Below are 24,446 nucleotides of genomic sequence, written 5' to 3' on the forward strand. Positions count from 1 at the left end.
TATACACTCATGATATATGTGGGATCTATTAAATAGTGGAGTGAGAAAAAAAATCAAAGGTGGAACTCAACTTAAATTATGTGTGTAGAAAAATTGGTTTGTTGTCATATAACATGATAGACCATTTCCCCATAAATTAAGTTCATTTGTTATTTAATAAAACTCGTACGAAATTTATTTAGTAGTAAATATATTTTAAAAAATATATAAATAAGTTGATTACTAACAATAATTTTTAATATTCACATTCGCCGCAACAAAGTCGGTTTCCACCTATACCTGAAGCCTGAAGGAAACCACTTGTTCAGATAAGATTTTAAATTTGACAAATGATACCGATTGTTTCCACGGAATTTATCAATAACTAAAATTAAAAAATATTCAATAAAATATAATTTTTAAATAGTTAATTATTGTACTTTAATAAATAAATAATAAAATAGTATAAAATGCATGTGTTAGCTGGTCGCATTTCAAAATTTCAAAGGCGTCTAGAATGTGTAGAATGCGACCATGATCTTGCATTTAATATAAATTTTGCTTGTAGAATAGCTATTGTTGACTCGAATGTTTTGACCAACTAAACTAACCTTCTAACAGACATGTGAAAATTTAAAACTTGGATATTTGGTAAAAGGATAAATTTTAGATTCACATAAATTTATATTTGAAATCCTAGATATGTTTGGTACAAGGATTCTTAAATTTTTTTTGGAAAAATAAGAATTCTACAAATTAAAATTGTGAATAAGAATACCAAAAAAGTGGCATTCTTAAATTCTCACATAATGAAAAAAATTAACATAACTTATAAGACATAAATAATCTTGTTTTAATATTTTTATAATTAAAATACCCTCTATTGTTAAAGTCTAATAATTAAAGGGTTCGTTTTTTCGGCAGTTACTGCAGATAAATTATCTGCAGTAAGCCAATACGACGTCGTTTTGGGGCGGAAATCATGGTGTTTTTGTAATTTTAATTTATTTCAGGGTTATAATAGTCTTTCTATTTATAATTTTTTAAGATTTCAATACCAAAACGACGTCGTTTTGGGAATAAATGCAGATAACTTATCTGCACTAACTGCAGAAACATTTTTCCCATAATTAAATGTGTAAATAGGTTGTTCTTATATTTAGCAAAATAATACAGATTTATATTTTAAGAAAATACTCTTAGACCAACTTATTGTATTAATTATTTTAAATAAAACAAATTAATATTATTATTTAATTATTTTCAAATAATAAAATAATATTAGTATAATTATTTCTTTTCCTAATTCTTGATATGCTCGAAAGTTTAATAGTTTTAATTAAGGGTTTTATAGTTTTCCTGTCATTGTAAAAAAAAAAAAAAATTCTGCAACAACACGAGGATACAGTTCGGTATCCTGATATGTTTTTTTTTTCAAAAAGAAAAATGCAAATGACCCAATTGCTTGTGTCTGCTGCACACAATAAAGGTTTGTAGCGACATCAGACATGCAAAGCCCTTTAATTAAATAGCTAATATGCTTGGCCAGATTTTTTTATAAAAAACAGTTGTTTAACATATGATTTCGCATCTCAAGAAATTACCGCCACTAATATAATAACTCGCAAAGTTTAGAAGACTATATGATTTGATATATAAAAAAATTAAAGAAGAAGACTACATGACTTGATTTCCAACCCCGTATACAAATAAAAGAGGATAACTCATATCTTAATCTTCCACATAATATTCTTACAAATCGTTCTTCTTTTTAACCCTAATTTTATTGATTATGTTGGTGTTAGAAAGAATATCTTTATTATTTGTAAAGATTTATTTTCTTATTTCATTAGGATTTAGGTTAGGTCTCAGCTAAGCACATTAGTATTTCTTTATATATTGTACTCTCCTGAATCAATTCAATATACAGATTTATTCGATGTTCCTCTCGTCTCTTGTTATTCTACATTGGTTTTATGGTAGATTGTTTGTTTCCACTGTTATAAAGCCTTGATCTTTTCCTTTTTCACCATTATGCATTTTCCACAGTGTCCTCACTGATACCCCTGAAACATAAGCATAAATGAGAAAGAAATATAAAAAATACCCCTGAAATCCTTTTTCCACATTTTGAGGAGATTGATTATTTGCTAAGAAAGTTTGTACTTGATCTACATATCACTCACAAATTACACTCAGACTTGTGACTCATAGATTCTAACTTTTGCATGCAAGGTTAAACTTTTAGACAGTTTCTTATAAATTGTTCCAAGATGCTAGTCACTAGCCACCTACAATTAATCTATTACTTGAACCATTAAAGGTAGCTCTTTTAGGACTAAGATAACAAAGGGTCAATGAAAGTGGATGAAAAAAGAAGCAAGGAAAGCAAGCCATGTAGAGGGAAATTAAAAATGAGATAGATGCTTTGATAAATGAAGAAGAGGGATCTTGGTTCTCAAAGGGTGTTGCTAGAGTTGTTTCAAGTAATTTTTCATTTATATCCTTTCTTTGCTAAAGATCTCATCTTGCTTCCTCTTTGACTTGAAAGAGGTAATCGAGTTTGATGACTAATGTTCAAGAAAATGAAAAATCGAATGAGAATGAATGAAGGGAAAGAAAAGGATGAGATTTGGGGGAAAAATTGGAGCTAAAAAAGACGCTGAGAGGAAAAATAAAAATATCATTTCGAAATTTGATATTTATAAAAGTAATTGAGAGAGGGAAGAAACTGAAAAGTATAATTTTTAGGAAGTATAATTCCAATATCATTAATAGACTTTCTATTTTCCATTAATCTCCAATTAAAAACTTTACAATTTCAATGTAGAAATGATATTGGGACATAACTTAATATCTACCGCCAACAATTTAATTTTGAATTTATATTTATTTAAAACTATTATTTATTTATTTTTAAATTTGACATGCAAGTGAACACACAATATAAACACAAAATTGAAACTGAAAGAGAATAATAAATTTATTGACCCGCGAGTTCGCTAGTAGCTAGAACGAAATTTACAGACACACGAGTTCGTTGATTGAAATCCTCGTTCCCCTCTTAAGTCAGTTTAGGTGATAAAAGAGTATGAGACGATGTGTAAATTCGTAATATACTTAGTTAATTTTCTCCCTCCCGGATTTATGACTTTTTCTATAATACTTCAGTAGTAAGTTTTCTCGAATGAAAAAAATAAATAAATATTCATTCGTTTATAATAATCAAAAGAAAAAAAAATCATTTTGGTACATTTCGGGTATAACGAATGATCGGCAATCAATGAATTGATTTAACATCAATAGAAGGAACTTCGCGGTGCTCAAATTTAATTTCGCATTCTATCCTAGCCATATACACCCAGAAGTAGCATGAGTAAATACTTATGTAAATAAAGTGTCACGTGAAATTGTCCAAATAAAAGAAAAGGTAAGTTCTTACCTATATCATATAATACATTTGCTATAACATTAAAATTATTATTGAAGAATAGTAATGGTTAATGTAATTAAAAAGATATATATTCCATAAAAAATTTTACTCAAGAACATGTAGGAATTTCTTCATTTAAAGTTACCGTGATGTAACGTCTTTTTTTTCTTCTTTTTTTATCTTGTAAATGGTATAACCTAATGTGTTCCCGCGTGTTCATTAGATCGGGGTCCCATCAGGTGCAAACGAACTTGCTTCTATTTTTGTTATTTGAAAAATATAAGCTACCAAATGGGTTAATAAAAATATTCAGGAAAAGAAAAGAAAAATCTAAAAAAGGAAAGGTTTAATTTATAACCAGAAAGTTGAGAGGCAATTACCTTTTTTAACCCTCATCTTTCACATCATGCACCAACATTATGGGAGATATGGATGAGGATCCACTACTAAGGGGAGGGGACAGAAGAAAACCATCATAAACAAAACCATGTATTAACCTCAACAACATCAACAAGATCTTTACCCAAACTAAACTAATTGGATAGGTGAAATCATGCATTAGCAATAGAAAAAAAAAAAAAGAACAAAAAAACATAAAAGATGAAGTAACGCCCTGAACATTATACTAGTTGGTATTCACATATATTTTGTTACTGGATATAAGACATGCCAGTGATGTCTATATCTCGGTCCCCAGATGAAGGAGGAGGATTGTGCTTGAGCTTGATAGTGTCCTTATCAACTGGGCCATCAGCACTCTGGCTCTCACTTGCTGGTGGCTTTGTTTGTTTTTCAGGTTGCCCTATCTCGGTTCCGTACATTCCACCACCATAGGCACCATGTGTGACTGGCTCCATCCTTGAGATTTCGGGTCCTTCCCCTAGTCTTTGCTTTTCACCCTCTTTTTCCATTGAGGATAGTTTCACCACATCACTATGCACTTGCTTCTCACAGTTATGCCACCACAAGCTGGCCACCCCCTCACTCCTCTTGCTTTATATATATCTTCGTTTCACTTTGTAAGTTCGACAAGTGTTTTTTCCAATTTACGTGGCGACATATACCCATGCCACGCAACCGATTTTCTCTTTCAATCACTTCAATTCAATAAATCAATATTAATTCTTCTATTTTTTATCCTAATGTAACTATTCTTATTTTATTTTATTTTAATTTCAGACGTTTTGTTATTGCCTTATCCCTTTGAGGTTTGAGCCATATCCCTATGCCTTATCCGTAGGGGGAGCACGGTTTACTTAGACGAAAAGAGAGGCCCTAGAGGAAATGGGCCGAAAAATCTGATCCATCAGGACATCTGTCTGTTCTTAAATTCGGCCCATAACAAAAGGTCCATATGGCAGTTCGTGAAAGAAAGCTACATGGCTTTTGCTGCGGTGCGGATTTTTTCTTTTCGGCATTGCTTTGAGTGCTACTATATTAATTTTTAAATAGCAAAAGTATTTCTCCGATTATCGAAGATAAAGTTATATTCAGTGAGCTCAAAACAACGTCGTTGTGGGTCATAAGATTAAAAAATTATAACGATAAAAACTAATATAATCCTGCAGTATATTATAATTACAAAAATACCTTAATTTCTGCCTCATAATCAAAATAACATTGTTTTGGGCTCACCGTAATTTATTTTCATCAACAAGAGAAATCCTTTCCCCTTTTTAAATATAAGTATATTAAGTTAATTCCTTAAAAATATAAACTGTCACCATATTGTTTCTTTCAAAAAATTATCTGCAAATTAATTCCTTGAAGAACAAATTTAATGCCGAATTATATTTTTAAGAAACTTATTTGATAACAATTTTTTTGGAATATTAGTGTGATGTTTTAAATTTTTTATGGACTAATTTAATGATATAAATTTTAAAATATTAACGTAATGACAACTCAATCTTTAATAGAGTAAGTTACGAATTTAATAATAATAACAATGATAATGAAGTAATTTACTTACTCAGATATTACCATATAAGTCCAGTTCCCTAGTATTGTTTTTTTAAATTAATATTTTTATTTAAAGTTGAAGAGTTGCACCTTAAAATATATATATATATATATATATATATATATATATATATATATATATATATATATATATACTTAATTTTGAGTTTAAATTTCCTATGTAATTAATATAAAAATATTTTTTAAAGAATAAAATGTTTTTTATTTTTAAAAAAATCTTAAGTCAAATGATTAATAAAATTCAACATTACACCTTTCCTTTTACAAGAGAATTGTTTAGATATATATCATTATTTTTATGGGTTATATTTATCTTTTCTCTACTCTTACATGTGAGTCTCACTTATAATTTTATTTCTATAACATGAGATAATTATTTTCGTACAATATAAGATAAAAATATAATCCTATTTTAATATGGGGTGAGTGACATGACTTTATGTCCCCACGTTTTTTGTTTTTTTAAGTGGATATGCCCTACTTGAACGCCTGTATTTGTGGTCCACAACGGAATGCAAAATGACTTAGAAATCAATTTCTGTTTTCTACTTGCCAGTTGCTTCTGCCTACCCCCATTTGCTATTATAACAGAATCCATCTCTCTAAGACTAATATAATCTGATTAATAGCTAAGTCTTGAAGAGTGAAGGCAACTTGTTAAACATGCCTAACTGTCATATCTAGTTGCTAATCATGCAATATTAAATGCCATCTTTCCTACACCGGGGGAGTTCTTTTTATTGTTAATTATTCTTCACGAGTTATAATCGAAGGTCAGCAATGGCTCATAAGTTATGTATAAATAAGAATGACAATAATATTAAATTAAAAATATTATTATTTTATTATCAAATAGACGCGGGGTGATATATAACGTAATTTAATTGGATAGAATTCTGTTTTAGGTCAGAGTCTTCCGTGGCCAGTTTCGGGCGTATTGTTAATGGATTTAATGTTTTTAATATTATAGAAAATAAATTTAGTTTTTATACATATATAAAAGTGTATGGAGCTTATTTGAAGAGAAAGAAAAAAAATATGAAGTCTACACACTTTATGTCTGTATAGAGATAAATTCATCTTTTACAAGATAAGAAACATTAAACTCATTGTTAATTTATATCCATTTGTAGATTAGTTTATACAAATTGATCATCCCAGTAGTTCATTATTGGTCTGTATGGGCATAATTCTTAGTTTGGTACAATACGACACGCAAACCAACAGTTAGATGCGGGCCTAGTGCTAAATTAAAGGATAATAAAAGGCATTGCCTGGATCCTTGTTATTCCCCAAAACCTCTGAACAGTCTGTATTTCCAATCAACGGTCAGGACTAGCTTGTTAACACAGCTGCTTTTGAATTATAGTTTTCATAAACGGGTAAGAACTAAGAAGCATTCAATAAAATGGTATAAAAATTACGATAGGGGATGAAAATAAAAAATATTATATTATAAATAAAAATATTTACAATACAATTTAAACCGAATATGATTTCTAATTATATTTTGAATGAAGTTAGCTTAAATGTACTATAAAATCTAACATGATTTTTTTGCCTTAATATGTATTATATTTTTGTCAATCCATATTCGACTTCATATCACATGAATTTAAATGGTTTTATTTTTTAATAATACAAAATGGTTTTAATTTTAATTTTTTGTCTTATTTTACACAGTTAAATTTTTTAATTGAATTGTTAAACCAGTTTCTGTCGAAGTGTTTTTGATTTTATATCTTATTTAATTATTGTTTTATTTGTTTGGTTTATGTTTCCAAAGTCTTTTTAATTCATATGGCTTCTCATATGCCTTGCAGCGAAGCACCATGGACTTCTCTAATTGTTATTTTCTACAAACTCGTTAACAATTTATACAGTCTAATTTTTTTTTCTTTTATAAACATATAGTTCACCTTGTGCTTATTCACCAAAGCATCCACATATAAATTTTTTCCCCAAGTTCTAAGGGAGGCGGGGAGCCAACCCTAGCCTCCCATGTAGGTCCGCCACTGAATTTCAACATCAAACCGAGTCCAGCGATCAAAGCATATGAACATGATTATTTGGCATTTTGATTGCTGGTCCAGTCGTCCTCCTACGACTTGGAAAAGGTTTAATTTTTTTTTTTCTACAACTCCTAACGATATGATAAATGATCGTTTCAATTTTAATTAAGGAAAACCAAGGTCTAATTACGTTTCAAAGTAACCTCCAATTTCGAGCTCAACATCTGAGTGGAACGCAAAATAGTTTTATTTTAACAAATAACTTTTAGCACCAATTGGCACAAGAGATCCTTCTCCGCCGCACAAAAGAAAACTCACTGACTGTGTTTATTCAAACCTAATTAACTGTTTGACTTTAAGCAGATTTTGACAATATTTTGGGGGATTCTCGATTTGCACAAAATCTTGTTAGAAATTATAAACCCCGCGTATAACCAATAAATCCCTGAATAATCTTCTTGAAGCACCCATCATCAAATTAAGTTTCGAGTTCCAAGGGATGCAATATCCGCGTAATTAGAAGCGGGAACTGGATCTTCTCATCTAAAAATTAAAAAAGTGGTCATATTATTTGATCACAATCACTTATTGATGATGAGATAAGAGAGAGAAAAATATATAATTTTTAAATAAATGGTTTTGATCAAATAAAATGATCACATGACCACTTTTCCACGTAAGAAGATCCACTCACCCACACGCGTTGATTATTAGAAAATTATAGAAACACTGGAAAGCCATGAATAATTTAAGATTTAATTTCAGACATTACAGCAGAGATCACGCCGATGGATAACATTACTCAACACTTAAACTGCGCTACAAGCAGAAGCAGTCGCCAGTCCAGCAGAAGATTGCAATTCAAGTCCGCGTGGTCCACCAGTTCCACGCTGTAATTTTTGTCACTTTGTGAAGAACTAGTCAATGAGTGAGGTAATTTCGCAGATAAATAGACAGAAATAATTCGAACTACTCGAAATATAAGTTACAGTATGGTATAATATTTAGAGATAAATATTATATATACTTTTTTACATAGCTATTCTATATATTCCACTCTAATATTGATATATCAAAATTTCAACTGATAGATAGAATAAGTATAATTTTCTATCCCTAATAATTATATTGTATTTAAATTTTAAAATATAATATGTATTGAACAAAAATAATTTAAGAGGTATCAATTTTTAATTTTTATTATTTAAAATCATTATTTTTTATTTTTTATTTCTTCTTCAAATATATATTAGGGTGTAAAACTTTTCCTGCAACAAGAGAGTTAAATCTCTTGCTACAGACCCATTGAAATTCAAGTTGCTTTTATTTTATTTTATTTTTTAATGATAGGTTTATTGAATTTATGTCTACGCGAGAAAGACTTTACTTCTCCTCTCCTGTTACAATAGAAGCTTTAAATCCTATATAGAGTAAACATTTTTTTTTGTCTCTGAGAATATCTACGAAATCTTTTTTAGTCTCTGACAATAAAAAGGGACCAAATTGGTCCCTAACGGTATGCAAAAAGGGCCACGTTAGTACGGAGGAGTTGACATAAGTACTAATGTGGTCCTTTTTTCATAATTTTAGGAACTAATTTGGTCCTTTTTTATTGTCAGAGACTAAAAAAGATTTCGTAGATATTGCCAGGGATCAAAAAGGATGTTTACTCTACTATATATTATACATCAAATAATAAACAATACGTATACCAAAAAAAAAAAAAACAATACAACATAATATAATATAATGTTATATTTTATGGTATAATGAATTAAAAAATATTTTTAATGAAAAATAAGATTTTCATTTATATTGTTAGTGGGGTAATGAAACCAGCGGATCACACCACGTGGTATCCCCGTTTCGACGGGACAGAACAGGAACTAGGAGCGCCTCCGTTATTCACAGGATCGATCAACAGCTAGATTCATGGGTGGATCAGATTATTCAGATCCAGTTCCTTTCCATCTTGACCTTTTACTCTCACTGTCCCCAACCCCGTTCTTGCGCCTTCTCTCCTTAGTCCTTCCCATCTCTTTATATTTAATATTGTAGCTCTTTATATTTTATATCCGAGTTTATACTTTTCCTTACAAAATAATAATATTTATATTTTATGTATTATTTTTAGTTTTTAAAATGAAAAACTATAATTTATTAAATTTCGTTAATTTTTTAACCAAAGAATACAATATAAAAAATGTGAAAATTTCAATATATAAGTATCATTACTAAAATTAGAAGGGAAAAAAATTTAAAAGAAATGTATAAAATAAAAGTATAAAAAAAAGTGAGGTGTAAGAAGTTGTTTTGTATTATTATCTTATTTTTTTAAATATGAATTTCAATTTATTTAAAATTTATATGACACATGATTTCAGACAAGAATTTTGTAATATAATTTTTTAGACAAATAATACATTTTTTTTCTTAATTAATTAGTATATATTAAGAGAGCATAAAGCTAGAGTGGCGTCTACGTTCTCCTCGATCAATTCGCGTGCATGTGTAGTGTAAGTATATAAATAACTCAAAACCAAATCCCTTCATGCTCGCCAAAGCATGAGAAAGCTCTCTCTAGATATTCATAGTTTCTCACCGCTACTTTTAAAAAAACAAAACGACATGGTAGGCGTTTTCCGGCGTTCCCTTTCTTTTCCAAACAAAAATCCTAACCGTCCATCGCAGAAACCACCCATATCCCATCACATCAGGTCCATCAGTCTTCCATGCAGATCTCACCCTTTGATTTCGCAGATCAAGGATGAGATCAACGACCTTACCATATGGGCTTCCATTTCGAAGTCCCATCTACAAACATCCACAAACCTTTCTCATGGGTTGACCCTTCTTAAAGACACACATGAAACCCTTAGAGACATCCTCCAGCTCCCTCAGACACGAGAATCCTTCCGCTCCAATCCTACCTGGGTCGAGAAGCTTCTAGAAGATTTCCTCCGCTTCGTTGAAGCTTATGGAATGTTCCAAACATCCATCTTGGCTCTCAAGGAAGAGCATTCTTCAGCTCAGATGGCAACAAGGAAGCGAGACGAATCCAAGGTGGTTGTGTACTTGAAGGCAAAGAAGAAAATGGCCAAAGAAATGGAGAAGCTCGTGTCTGGTGTTCGATGTGTCACCCAACAACATCAACAATATGGCATGTTGCAGCAGGTTCCCGTGTCCTTGGCGTCCAATATTGAAGATAATGAACTGGGTCGTGTTATTGCAGATGTTATGAGTGTAACGGTGTCCGTTTCAGTTGCTCTGTTCAATGGGATCGCGATGTCGTTCTCGTCAAGAAGGTTGTCGACGTGGACGCAAATGATCAAGTTGTGTAGAAAAGGTAGGAGAGTGAACAAGGAACATGAAGGCATCGAAGAATTTCAGGAGCAGGAAAGCCTGGGGAATCTGAAAAAGAAGGGTGATGAAGAGGTGAGGTCACTTTTGAAGAGAATGCGGGATTTGGAGGGATGTATTTGTGGCATCGAAACTGTTAGCGATAAAGTCTTCAGGGCTTTGATCAATTCCCGTGTTGCACTGCTCAACACTCTTACTCTTACGCAGTAGATAATTGTTTTTTTATTTTTTTCAAGAAAGAAAAAAAAAAAAAAAAAAAAAGATAACGAGCTCTATGTAAGGTATCAGAAGCTGAGTAATGAGAGAAAGAGGAAGAAAGAGATCTAGTATTGAATGAGAATTATGAATCTTGAATACACTGCTATCTGTTACATTGGTTTATATATACAAAAGGCTGAACTGAATCTTAACTAATTAAGCTACTTTTACGGATACTGTTACTAACAGTTAACCGTTAGTACAGTTACACTTTCATCCCCCCCACAAACTCATGCTTGAAGGAACGAAGAGTGAGTTTGTAACTGAAGTCAGCAAACTTAGAACTGGATATAGCCTTTGTTAAACCATCTGCAATCTGCTCAACAGAGGGAATATGGTAAACCGCAACAGAGCCATTAACTATCTTTTCTCGAACAAAATACAAGTCAAGCTCAAAATGCTTTGTTCTAGAATGAAACAATGGATTCGCAGTGAGGAGTACTGCACTGAGATTATCACAGAGGATTTGAGGAGTTTTGATAGTATCAATCTTTAACTCAGCAAGCAAAGATCGAATCCAAGTCAATTCAGCTACTGTGGCTGCTAAGCACCTGTACTCTGCCTCTGTGCTAGATCGGCTGACAACTGCTTGTTTCTTGGATGACCAGGATACTATATTCCCCCCTAGAAAGACGCAAAAACCAGAAGTTGAGCGTCTGTCATCAACGTCTGAACCCCAATCCGAATCACAATAAGCAACTAGTTGTGGCTGAGGAGAAGGTTTGATGGTCAAACCAGTATCAGACGTGCCTTGAAGATACCGTAGGATGCGTTTCACAGCTCTCCAATGAGAGTCCAAGGGAGAATGCATGAATTGACACACTTTATTGACCGAAAAGGTGATATCAGGCCTTGTGATTGTAACATATTGCAGAGCTCCTACAATGGATCGATATAGAGAAGGGTTATCGAATGGAAGGCCATCATGCGCAGAGAGTCTTGTGCTGGAAACCATTGGAGTTGGTAAGGACTTGCAGTCAGTAAGTCCTGCTTTGGAGAGCAAATCAACTATGTATTTGGACTGAGACAGATGAAGTGATCCATCAGATGATGATTTTGCTTCAATACCCAGAAAGTAATGAAGAGTTCCGAGGTCCTTAAGTGAGAAAGCAGCATTGAGAGATTGAATTAGAGAAGAAATAATAAGAGGAGAAGATCCAGTAATCAGTATATCATCAACATAGATAAGCACATAAGTTGTGGCAGAATTTTTGAAGGAAACAAATAGCGAGGAGTCACATTTGGTAGCCTGAAATCCAAGATGATGGAGTGTGGTGCTGAGCTTTTCAAACCAAGCTCTTGGAGCTTGTTTTAAGCCATAGAGAGCTTTGTCTAATCGACAAACAAGACTTGAGTTGCTAGAGACGAAACCTGGTGGCTGGTCCATGAACACTTCCTCATGCAATGCACCATTGAGAAATGCATTATTAACATCAATTTGCCTAATTGGCCAGCCATGAGAAACAGCAAGGGTGAGAATGATGCGAATTGTTACTGGCTTTACCACTGGACTGAAGGTCTCAGCATAATCAAAACCTTCACGTTGGTGAAATCCCTTTGCAACTAATCGTGCTTTGTACTTGAGGATTGAACCATCAGGATTATACTTGACACGAAAAACCCATTTGCAACCAATGGATTTTCTGCCAGTAGGGAGATTCACAAGTGTCCAGGTTCTGTTTTTCATGAGGGCTGCATATTCTTCCTTCATGGCATGAAACCAGTGAGGCTGTGTGAGAGCTTGAGCCACACTGCTTGGTTCGGCACAAGCTGTAAATACACGAGGTTTAAAAATTCCAGCCTTTGCTCTAGTAACCATAGAGTGATGATTTGGTTGAGGAGCTGCTGTAGGAGGAGCTGGTGCTAAAAGTACTGCAGCATAAGTGGGAGAAGCAGCATGTGCTGCATCATTAGTGGACCTGCAAGGAGAGCTCGAGGTAGACTGTATAGCAGGTAAGTCATGATTAGTAGGATCAGAAACAGTATTAATTGAAGCATGAGAGTCACTTAATGGAGAGACTATGGGAATTATAGGGACACTGTTTGTAGAAGAAATAGAAGAGGGACTGGTAGGGAGTATAGAATCAGATAATTGTTTAAAAGGAAACTTGTTTTCATCAAAAAGGACATGAGGAGTAATGACAATTTTTCCATTTGCTGTGAGGCATTTGTAGCCTTTGTGACAAGGACTATAACCAAGGAAGGTACACAAATCAGACCTGTAATCAAGTTTATGAGCATTATATGGTCTTAGATAAGGATAACATGCACACCCAAATATCTTTAAAGGGCTGTAATTCGGTTCTTTGCCAAACAGTAATTGGTATGGAGACACATTTCCAAGACTTTGGGAAGGAAGAATGTTAATGATGAATGAGGCTGTAACAAATGCATCTTCCCAAAATTTTTGGGGTAGAGAGGAATTGGCTAGCATAGTTAGACCTGTCTCTACAATATGTCTATGCTTGCGTTCAGGAGTTCCATTTTGCTGATGGACATAAGGACATGAAAGCCTATGAAGGATTCCATGAGTTTGAAGAAAAGGCTTGAGGGCTAGGTATTCTTTGGCATTGTCTGTTTGTAAAGTTTTGAGTTTGGTGTTTAGTTGGAGTTCAACCATATTTTTAAATTGAGCAAACACAGTTGCTGTTTGTGACCTGACACGAAGTGGATACAACCAAGTGAACTTGCTAAAAGCATCAACAAAGCAGATGTAATACCTTGAGCCATGAATGCTATCTATTGGAGCTGGTCCCCAAATATCAGAAAATACAAGTTCTAAAGGACTATGATATTCTGTATTGGAAGAAGAAAAGGGCAATTGATGCATTTTGCCCATACAGCAAGAGCTACATACAGCTTTTGGTACATTTTGAAACAGTATTTTACATTGACTAAGGACAGACTTTACAGTAGAAATAGAAGTGTGTCCTAATCTACTGTGCCATAGATCAATTGAATGGCATTTATTTATGTCTTTATTTGCTTCTGTATGAACTTGGAATGCAGAATGCATTGGAGCTTGAGAGGTGCTAACTCCCTCAAAGGCATACAAGCCATCTTTAAGTTGTCCTTGGAGAAGTATCTCCTTGGTGGCCTGTGATTTGACAAAACAAGTTTTAGCATGAAATTCAAAGAAGACATCATGATCTTGAGCAAACTGTGAGACACTGAGCAGATTCTTGGACAAGTTAGGAACATGAAGTAAATTGTTTAAAGGAAAGGACAATGAGTTAGATGAGGAATGTAGAATAGAGTGACCAACATGTTCAATTTTTATACCTGCTCCATTACCTACACGAACAGTGTCATGACCTCTATAAACAGCCTTTGATATGAGATTGGATGCATCTGGAGTGAAGTGATTTGTTGCACCCGAATCAGGATACCAGGTAGGGTCAAAAACAGTACAGTACTCAGATGCATCATCTTGAATAGATTGATTTGTTTCAGCAACATTTGCTTGAAATCTGGATCCAGATAACTCTCCATGATCATACCTGTTTTGCTGCTGAAAAGGACTTGGATAGGTTTGATTAAACCTGTTATAACACTCAAAAGCTATGTGACCGAATTTTCCACACACTTGGCATTGTGGTTTGCCAAATTGTGTTGTTGATCTTGCTCCATTTCTGCCAAAACGACCTCTGGAGTTTGTGGTTCTTCCTCTGTTGAAGTTGAATCCTCGACCATGACTGTAACTTGGAGATGGAGCTCTTCTGAAATTCATTTGAGCCATATTGGCTTGTAAACCTCCAAGATCTGTTTTCTTGTGCTTCTCTATCCTTTCTTCTTGAGCCATTAGCAAGGCTTCAATCTCACCAACAGTATATGGATCTGTTCTTGAAGTAACAGATGTAATGAAAGGATCATAATCTTCACCAAGTCCATCAAGAATCGCATCAATGTGCTCTTCTGATGAGATTGGAGATCCTATTGCTGCCAAAGAATCGACAGTTTTCTTGATTTTCAATAGATAGCTTGAGATTGAGGAATCTTTCTTTGTATTCCTAAGCTGAATTTTCAGTTGCTTCACTTTTGCACGTGTCTGTGAAGTGAAGAATTCTTCGAGTTTGTTCCATATTTGAAAAGAAGATACACATCCTACCATTCTTGTATGAAAAGACTCTGACATTGAAGCCAGGAGCCAGGACATGAGTAACTGATCTTGTTGTTCATCAGTTTGATTAACTTCTCCATTAATGAACCTTTGCAGGCTGAAGCCTTTGATCGTTGCAGTGGCTTGTTGTTTCCATGGAAGAAAATTTCCATCATCCAGTTTGAAAGATACTGGATTGGAGAACGTATGAAGAGTAGGTATTGTTGTTCTTGTTGCTGATGCAGAGTGCGCAGAATTTGTGGTTTCGGTCTCCATGGATCAGATGAGCTCTGATACCATGTAAGGTATCAGAAGCTGAGTAATGAGAGAAAGAGGAAGAAAGAGATCTAGTATTGAATGAGAATTATGAATCTTGAATACACTGCTATCTGTTACATTGGTTTATATATACAAAAGGCTGAACTGAATCTTAACTAATTAAGCTACTTTTACGGATACTGTTACTAACAGTTAACCGTTAGTACAGTTACACTTTCACTCTAATGTGCCTTTTTATAATGGTTATTCTTTAACAGCATACAAGCATACGAAAATGAGAAATTTTCGGTTATACATAGCGTTATACAAATTCCGTTGAAGAAAAATAAATTATATTTTACATCTTGGTTACATGTTAAATATGTTATAACGTAACACAAATTAATTAGTTTTTTTTTCCGCCCTGTCTAAAGTTTTCGTAATTACCCCAATAAAAAAGTATTTGTATTTGTAATGTCTCAATCTTTGCTCTTTAGCGATCCCCGCAACATTATTATTTTATTATGGGAATTTTTTTTTTTTAAAAATTCTACTAGTTCATCGATTTGAATCACTTGAGATAATAGTTATCGGTAAATGTACAATATCTTGATGATAAGAATATATCCATTGTTACATACTAAAGTACTAATTGTCTATTGGATTAAATTAAAGAATGCGCTCATGCAGCATCTATGGGCAAGATTTATTTCATTGTGAACCTTTCCCGCTTTACAAGGGTTATGCATAAAATGACCATCAATTCCCGAACATTTATTCAGATTCAATCCTCACAAATTCGGGCAAAATAGCGTCAAAAGTAAATAAATGAGAAAAAAAATCGGAGAATTAATTTGAACATAAGAGACTATTAGTAGCTATACTTTTTTATGTGAATTGTGAAAGCTAATCTCATCCCAAAAAATAACACCATATTCAAATGCCAGGTTCCCTTTTTATAAAACAATATAAATTATTTATTGTTCGACTTTACTATGTAATGACATTAGCTTTCCACTCATTATTTAGAAAAAGAAAAGAATCGCTTCATTCCCAAAAAAATAAAAATAAAAATAGGATTCTCCCAAAAAAAACAGGTGGAAAAGGAGAGAGGAAAGTTTGAGGCTACGGGGTTGGGAGAGGAGCAATTAACTACTGACGCACATGCATGTTGACGGTTCTTAAATGGGAAAAGGAACATGAACCACGATGACAACTAAACAATATCACTAGCCAAATGCCAGAATCTGTAAAGGATAAAAGGATAGCACGTTAGGCCTAACATTACCAACTGAAAATAATTAGCGCACATGATTTGTTAAGCATAACTGAACGTTTGGAGGCTAATCGTTTTATTGTTCTTATTATGATTTTTTTATTTTTATTTTTTGGTACAATTGTCACGTTAAGATTTAATTTTATTATGATTTCGCACAGATTAATAATTTTTTTATCATCGATTTATTCATAGTAATTTATTATTATGATTATTTTGAGAAACTTGCTTAAAGAAATAAAAGCAAAAAATTAAATGAAAAGTATAATATTTAATATATTAAAAAATACAAAAAATATTTAAAAATATAATATTAAAAAACTAAAGTGTATAGTATAATTTAAAATATTAAGCCCTCCTCAACTTTGTATACTCTTAACAAATAGCTCATTTAAAGAAATCAGAGTTCCATATACTTTTTAAAAAAAAAAATTAAAGAGAATTTCTAATGTAATTTTTTTTTTTATAGAATATTTAATAAAATATAGGTTAATGTTAAATTCATTCCGTAATCATTTTAAAGAGAGGTTCTTTGGAGCGTTCTTAATCATCCCTTCATTATTAGGACTGTTGCTCAAGAAAATCAACCTTTCTAATTGCCTCTCTGGCAAAAAATAAATAAATAGCTAAAAGCTATTTTAAAGATAAAACAAAAAAAAAAGTTTTAAAAATAAAGTTACAAGCTGTTAATTTGATGATTATATAAAAAATTTAACTTAAAAATTGTTCATTTTAAAAAAAAAATATTTAAAAAAAAACTGAAACAACTTAAAAAAAGATCCTAAGAGGAGATTTTGCCTTTTTTTTTCATTGCAAAAAAAAATTATTATAAGAACTTTTGTAAAAAATTATTTCACCTAGCTTCTACTTATAATAAAAAGAGAAATTAAAAAAAAAAAAAACCTCCCAGAACGCACCAAATTGAAGGAATGACGTGAGCCACAAAATATTTCCAATTAATTTTTTTTTTTGAACAACAATGCTTCCAATCATTGGTTTTGGTCCTGCTTGTTATTGCTCCTCAACTTGTGTAATGAAAAAAGGAATTCTCCACCGGCACTGACAGCCTATCTTCGCTCGTGTATGTCGAATGGGCTCCTTTTGCCAGGCCCAATTCCTCCAAACATAAGGTGGTGTGGTCCCTGTATGTTAGTTGCATTGCAACTGTACTATAATTGTGGCTGTTTTTTAATTATATTTTAGTGCCTCTTCGGATTTATTTTTATTTTTATTTTTTAAAGTTAGAAAGTTAGAAATTATTTATAAACAGAAGTTAACGAAAACAAAGTTAAAAGGTAAAAGTTCTTATAAAGAGTTTTTTTTTTTTAATATCTTATTAGCTTTTCTTGAATTGTGTATTTTTTTTTAAATAAAAAATTATATAGAGAGAGATTTTTCTTTAAATATGTACTTTTAAGTAATTTTTAAGCTAAAATTTTTATATAATCATCAAATAATTTTAATTTTTTTAAGCTCATTTTTTTAACTTTAACTTATAAATAAATTTTAGTTAAAAATATAAGAGGATGTTTTTCTTTAAGTAAAAGCGGCGCAAAATAATTGTATTGATTGACTATCTTCCTCTCCAAAATCGTCGGTATAATTTTTTCAACATAATTTTAATCCCTATACATGCCTGTTTTTTATTTTGGCAAAGGCTCACTTGTCTGTGGTTCTTTCACGAGACCCAAACTTTGTTCAATAAAGTAATACTTAAAGATAATATAATGTGATATTCAAATAATATTATCACCATGTGACCATATACATAATTATCTAAAGAAATAATTCAATTCACAAGTTTAAAATAAGAAAAAACAAGTATTATTTTGTAGGAAAATTCTTAGGTCATGTCATAGAAACAATCAATTTTGGAGGCCACTATTTTTAAAATATAAGAAAAGTAAAAGAATTGATGAGCCCACTTTTATGTGTTTGTAGAAAAATTGGTTGTGTCATGTGAAAGGAAAAAATATTATCCTTTAAAATATGTTAGGTAAAATTATATTAATAATTTTATATAATTATAATACGCTCATTTACACGAGAGTCCATTGAAATTAAAAGGTAGACAATACACAAGTCTACTTATATGTGCTAAGGAACTCTTTGATATTGAATTAATTATTAATTAAATAATGATGGTGATGATCGAATTCGTAATATGACACTCTAATATCATGTAAAAATTTAATTCAATCCAAAAATTTCAAATGTCAAAGACTACATTAATAATTTCATATAAGTATGTTGTAAATCACCCCACCGGAACAATTAAAAAATAACTTAGCTCAATAAAAACGGTTGATGACATAAGTGGGTTTCAAGAACCACACACATCCAACAGCAGTCGCTGCAGTTTCGATTTCCTGGGCGCTGTGCTACATATGGCCGAATAGCACTTCGTTATTTTCGCTTTTGCAAAATGCTTAACATTACAAAAGCCAATTCATGCAATCCAAAAATATAAAAGAAGCTAATCCGTGAATTTTTCACGAAGGCTTTTGTCTGAAGTACCTACCTACCTTGCATCATCTCGTGTTTCCTTTTTCTTTTCCGATTATTCCTTTTTTGTTTCTTACCCATTTTCTTTCTCTAGTAATTCGTAATGAGTTTGGTAGGATTTATTTGACAGTAAACACTGTTGTTGATTTGTTCATCTATTGACTCTTGTGACATGGATTCTCTTGTATGTTAATTAATACGATTATATTATATGAATATTTTTTAATCATTCATAAATAAATTAAATATGGTGATTCTGCCACTTCCTATTTTAACTTTTTTCTCTCTCATTTCTTTTTATCATTGATTTGTCTATAAATAATTAGGATATTTCCATATGATATGATTATATTAAATAATAAATGAAAAAAATCTATTTCCAATTGTAGTAGCTAAAATTTTGAAATGAGTATGAGAGTTAACGTGTAAGATCTTTAGGTCATGGTTCGATTCATTTAATTGATTGAATATGAGATTAAACCGAATAATACTCAAACTGACATAATTATTTTAAAACTCATTCAATTTAGTTAACTGTTCTTGTCAATTTTTAAAACAATGGTTCAATGATATTTTTTAAATAAATCAAATGACATTTTTTTTCCCCAAAACGAAAGAGAGCGACTTTCTCGTCTTAGGTTGTTCATTGGAAGCCAGCCGGCCTTGTGAATCTTCTTATTTGGGTCCGTAGTTTAAAGATTTTAGTCAATCTGTTACCAATTAATTGATTACAGCCCACTGCCCACAGGGTACACAACAGGAGGATTTCAGTTACTCACAGGCTCACCGTTATCTGAACGCACAATTTTCATGAAAATTTTGACGTCTTTGGGGTTCATATTAGGCACGGTTAGTACTGGGGGAGTTACTTGGACACTGGGAATTTTGATCACGGATGGAGATTGAACTCCATACTTCCACTTTTAGCAGGGCTGGGAATATCAAGGGATGTTTGATAAGAGGATTAATTTTAGATATATGGAAAAATGAGGATAAGTTTCCTAGAATCTCATGTTTGATAAAATTGAAGAAATTTTTTTGGGGATTTCTTTTTGTGTATATTTTCTAAACCAAAATACCACTAAAAAATAAAGAGTGGTATTTCAGAAATACCAGACGATGGAAAAATTTAGATTAATTTTTCAGACGAAAATAACCAAATATAGTATAAGAAGAAAAATTCACCTAATATTTTCTGGAATATTTTAGCCTTCCAAATACTTTTTAGTAATATTTCTGAAAAATTTATTTTCCCATCATATCCTTGTGAACCGTACTTTCCGGATAAAAAAAATTATCCTCTACCGAGCACCCCATAAAGTTACAATTCCAAGTTTGAAAAATGATCTTTTGAGTTTTAGGATTTCGATAGCTATTATTTTAAAGGATACACATATGTAACATTTTAAGTGAAACTACTGTATTTTAACACATATTTTATGATTTTTTTTATATTTTTCTCTTCTACAGAATTAGGAGGAGAGAGAAATTGAGAGTATTTTGGAGGAGAGATAAGTTAAAAAACTAACGAAATACAATAATTTTATTTAAAAAGGCATAAATTTGTGTTCTTTAAAAACAAATATATATTTTTTTCAAATTTTAAATCATAAAAAAAAGACAACATAAATGATTTTATTATTACTAGGATATCTAATATCATGATATCACAATATTTATTATCAAATGATGGTAACTCAGTTGGTACATGGAAGCTAGGCAAATAGGGATAAAAGCATGTGTTCGATCCTCCCTAATATCATCTATAGAAGTGATTTAAAGTCTTTATCCTGAACCCGTCTCAAACAGGATTAACTCTCGTAAAGGATACCTGCAATTTATCCAAAAATAAAATAAAATAATTACTATATTTAATTTGCTTGGTTAGGCTGTCCTTCATATTTGCTTGTTTTCAGGTTTGTTTTCCTGTATCCTTTATATAATTATATGTTCGGCACTACATCTAAAAGAAAGGGCACTATATTTTTACAAGAAGTATTATACCAAATATTGGTGTAATAAGCAGAAGGGAGTAGTAATATTCTACGCAAATATTTAATTAACAAAAAAGTTAATACGAAATTTGCCAATACAGATTAACTTAATTGGAAGAATTAAACAATCATGATAATGATGCAGCATTTTTTTCCCTTAATTTTTTTATGCCAAAAAAAGGTTGAAAGAGATTTTTTATAGCGTGTTTTGATTTTTTCTTAAAATTAGATTTATGTATTTTTTTGGGTTAAATTTCACATTCAAAATTTTGTAAGTTTCCAATTGGTCGAGTAAAAAAAATTGATTAGTTTTATATAATATAAATAAACACTAAATTATAACAGACCTAGTTTAATTTACAGATGTCTGGGATTCTTTTTTTCTATTTTTGTTACACTTCTAAAATTTGTTTGGGAGCGCAAGGACAGTTGCTTAATGAAAGAATATAACCATAATTTGACACCGCTCTGCGTCACAGCAATCAATTAATATGACCAAAATGAGCGTATTGTTTAAGATTACTTAATTTTGGACAGAAGAAACAAGCATAAAAAAGAGAAAGAAAGAAAGAATATAGGTGAGCCCGCTTCCCGTAACAGTCTTTTTATGTATGAACATATTTGATTTACTAAAAAATAAGTACAACAGCCATTAAAATTGATTTAATAGCGAGGGATTTAAGTAATTTGTATTAAATTATGTGTTTAATTTACAGCATTGTATCAAAAAGAAAAATTATGGACAAATTTAGAGGTAAATTTTATATGAAAGTAAAATTTGACAATATGGGTTAAAGTTATGATTGTCTGTAAAAACGCCTCATTCCCCACCATGATTACAGAATGAAAAATAGGACCTCAACGACTTTATCTACTAACAACGACAAATAAAAAAAGCGACAGGCCTCTAAAGCAAATTACAATTTCCGAATTTTCTGCCTTTTATCATCATGGGTATGTTATGTATCTATGAATGCTATTTATTCGGAGACTTTGGCCATGTTTTTTGTGGGGCAGGAGTGTTTGGTACACGAGGTTCTCTAAATCGATGTCATAGCTCATCGTCTCTGTGTGTATTTTATAGTTCTTGATTCAAAGAGGGACGAAGATTTTTTTGTACAATTAGGATATGGCGCAAGTCGCAACAGCAAGAGCATTACTGTTCCACATTTGGTACCGATTACGTCTAGCTCCCCCCCACCTCACAAAAGAACTAGGCCACTAGAAAAGATGAAACTAGATGCTAGATAAAGAGAAGGCATTCATATGATCATATCCATACAACACACAATTCAGTGAGTTGGAATTCCACCTAAGACCTTCTTTTGATGTAAAGACAAATTTAATTTCCCCATCAGGCATAGGACGTGCATTTTAAACTTTTTCAAAATATAATAGCTTTGTTCCCATTCCCATCATTCCATCTTAATCATCTTCGTCATATTGCCTCGATACCAACCTTTAAAAATTCCCTATCGTCATTATAAATCACTTTGAACTTGATGAACCGAAATGATAACATTTGGATTCTTTCATTCATCTTCCTTATGATCGATCAAAAAAGCTACTATATTACTTTTCTTCACCATTGGCGAACAATCATTAGTATTAATGGTCTAGTTGAAAATTGCACTAAATTAACGCACTGCTACTACATCAATAATAGATGGTTACCACTGTTTCCCTAATGTCAATGATTGTGTTGAACTACGAAAGTAATTGAGTTTTGATAAGTGTTATTAAATTTGATTCGGGCATCGATTCAGTTGGGATATTGGGTCATTGGTTGCACCAGTGGATCATTGGTCGGACTGGTTGACCTGAATATATAAAAATATGAACATATAAATTTAATTATATTCTCCATATATAAAATGAGTTAAACAAGGTTCACTAAATAAGCTAAAAAATTACCCAATCACATTTTTACAAGTTCATAAAGCACAAATAAATAAAAATGCATGCTATTACTATGTCAATTTAAATTGCAACTTAGAATCTCCATAAACATACCTCTCAATGACATTCAAAAGGCCAGATGTTGTGAACTCATATTTTTCAAATTCATCTACATTGAAATGACATATGTCATATTTCTTAACTTATTGTTCCAATAATTGCTTCAGTATTGGAAGCTGAAATTTGAGGTTATTGTAGAAGAGTATACTATTAACAAATAAAATTACAAAAAAAATTAAAATGAGTTCTACATTTTTTTTTTCTGACAAGTTGAAACAATTTTGATTTTTGATTTTTATTTATTTATAAAAATGCATAACCCAACCAGGTCACCGGTTTTGGTCGGGTTTCACTAGATTTTGACCGGGTCCGATGTATGGCCGGTCCGATGCTTGACTCGAATCGGTCCGATAATTGGTTCGTCGGATTCTAGGTCAACTCGGCTGGGTCGAGCCGGGTTTCACAACACTGGTTTTGATGTTAACAAAGCACATACAAGCTCAACATCTAAGCACAACTTGAAAGACAGTGTAACAAGTCCCAAATGATGATAGAAGATCAAAACAGCATGTAAAAAGTAAGGGATAACTCAAAGTGCAAAAGTCAACCCTTAAGTCAAAGTTTTCAAGTGAAACAAGACTATAAAAGGCTCTAAACTTAAAGACCATTGAATTCAAGTCAAGACAAAGGTTCACACAGGTTTACATAGTTTGAAATATAGTTTTAAGTATAGAAACTTAAAGAATGAAGAATATTGAGTTCTATCTTCAAGAAGTGCACACTCATAATTCATAAAATACATTATAGGAACCTACATGCTTCAATTATGCATACAAGATCAAACACATATAGAAAGTTGTTAAAAAGTTATTAGAAACATTCATACATGCGTTAGAAGTCATTAGAAATCATTTGAAGTTGATTTGGATCGAAAACAATAAAAATAGGGATGTTGTAATGATATATCCAGACATATGAACTCATATATCAGGATACGCATATCAGGATATGCATCTCCGGATATGCATCTCCGGATAGGAACTCGACGTATGTCCGAATATGAGTTTACCAGAAAAGCTAAAACTCAATTTTAATGACCCAAATTGATGTCCAACAGACACAAATGACTATAATCTTCGTTGGACTCGTATATAAACATTAAATTATGGTTTCTAAACAAGTTTAGAGAGAGGAAAACACGTATTCATATAGAATTCAAGAATAACACCATTTTAGGCTTATTTTGCACATCTTGAGAGAAAGCTCAATAATCTTTTATTCTTCTTTGTTTCTTTCTATTTCTTTTGTAATTTGGATTGTAGAAAGATTG

General features: G+C 31.9%; 2 protein-coding genes across 2 annotated transcripts; one reads left to right on the top strand and one right to left on the bottom strand.

Moving 5' to 3' along the window:
- Positions 1 to 4,062: 4,062 nt before the first annotated feature.
- LOC133315235 (uncharacterized) lies at positions 4,063 to 4,323 on the bottom strand. The gene has a single exon (XM_061516815.1). It carries the CDS (start codon positions 4,321 to 4,323, stop codon positions 4,063 to 4,065), a length of 261 nt encoding a protein of 86 aa, XP_061372799.1.
- A 5,712-nt stretch (positions 4,324 to 10,035) lies between these two features.
- Positions 10,036 to 10,977, top strand: LOC133315236 (uncharacterized). The gene has a single exon (XM_061516816.1). It carries the CDS (start codon positions 10,036 to 10,038, stop codon positions 10,975 to 10,977), a length of 942 nt encoding a protein of 313 aa, XP_061372800.1.
- The last annotated feature ends 13,469 nt before the right edge of the window (positions 10,978 to 24,446 follow it).

Source organism: Gastrolobium bilobum, unplaced genomic scaffold (assembly GCF_033153095.1).
Source record: "Gastrolobium bilobum isolate Gb01-03AN ecotype WA unplaced genomic scaffold, APGP_CSIRO_Gbil_v1 utg5152, whole genome shotgun sequence".
In the NCBI taxonomy this organism is placed as follows: Eukaryota; Viridiplantae; Streptophyta; class Magnoliopsida; order Fabales; family Fabaceae; genus Gastrolobium; species Gastrolobium bilobum.

Excerpts from the sequence above, each read along its gene's own strand:
- LOC133315235 (XM_061516815.1), bottom strand. The coding sequence starts at position 4,323 with ATGGAAAAAGAGGGTGAAAAGCAAAGACTAGGGGAAGGACCCGAAATC.
- LOC133315236 (XM_061516816.1), top strand. The coding sequence starts at position 10,036 with ATGGTAGGCGTTTTCCGGCGTTCCCTTTCTTTTCCAAACAAAAATCCT.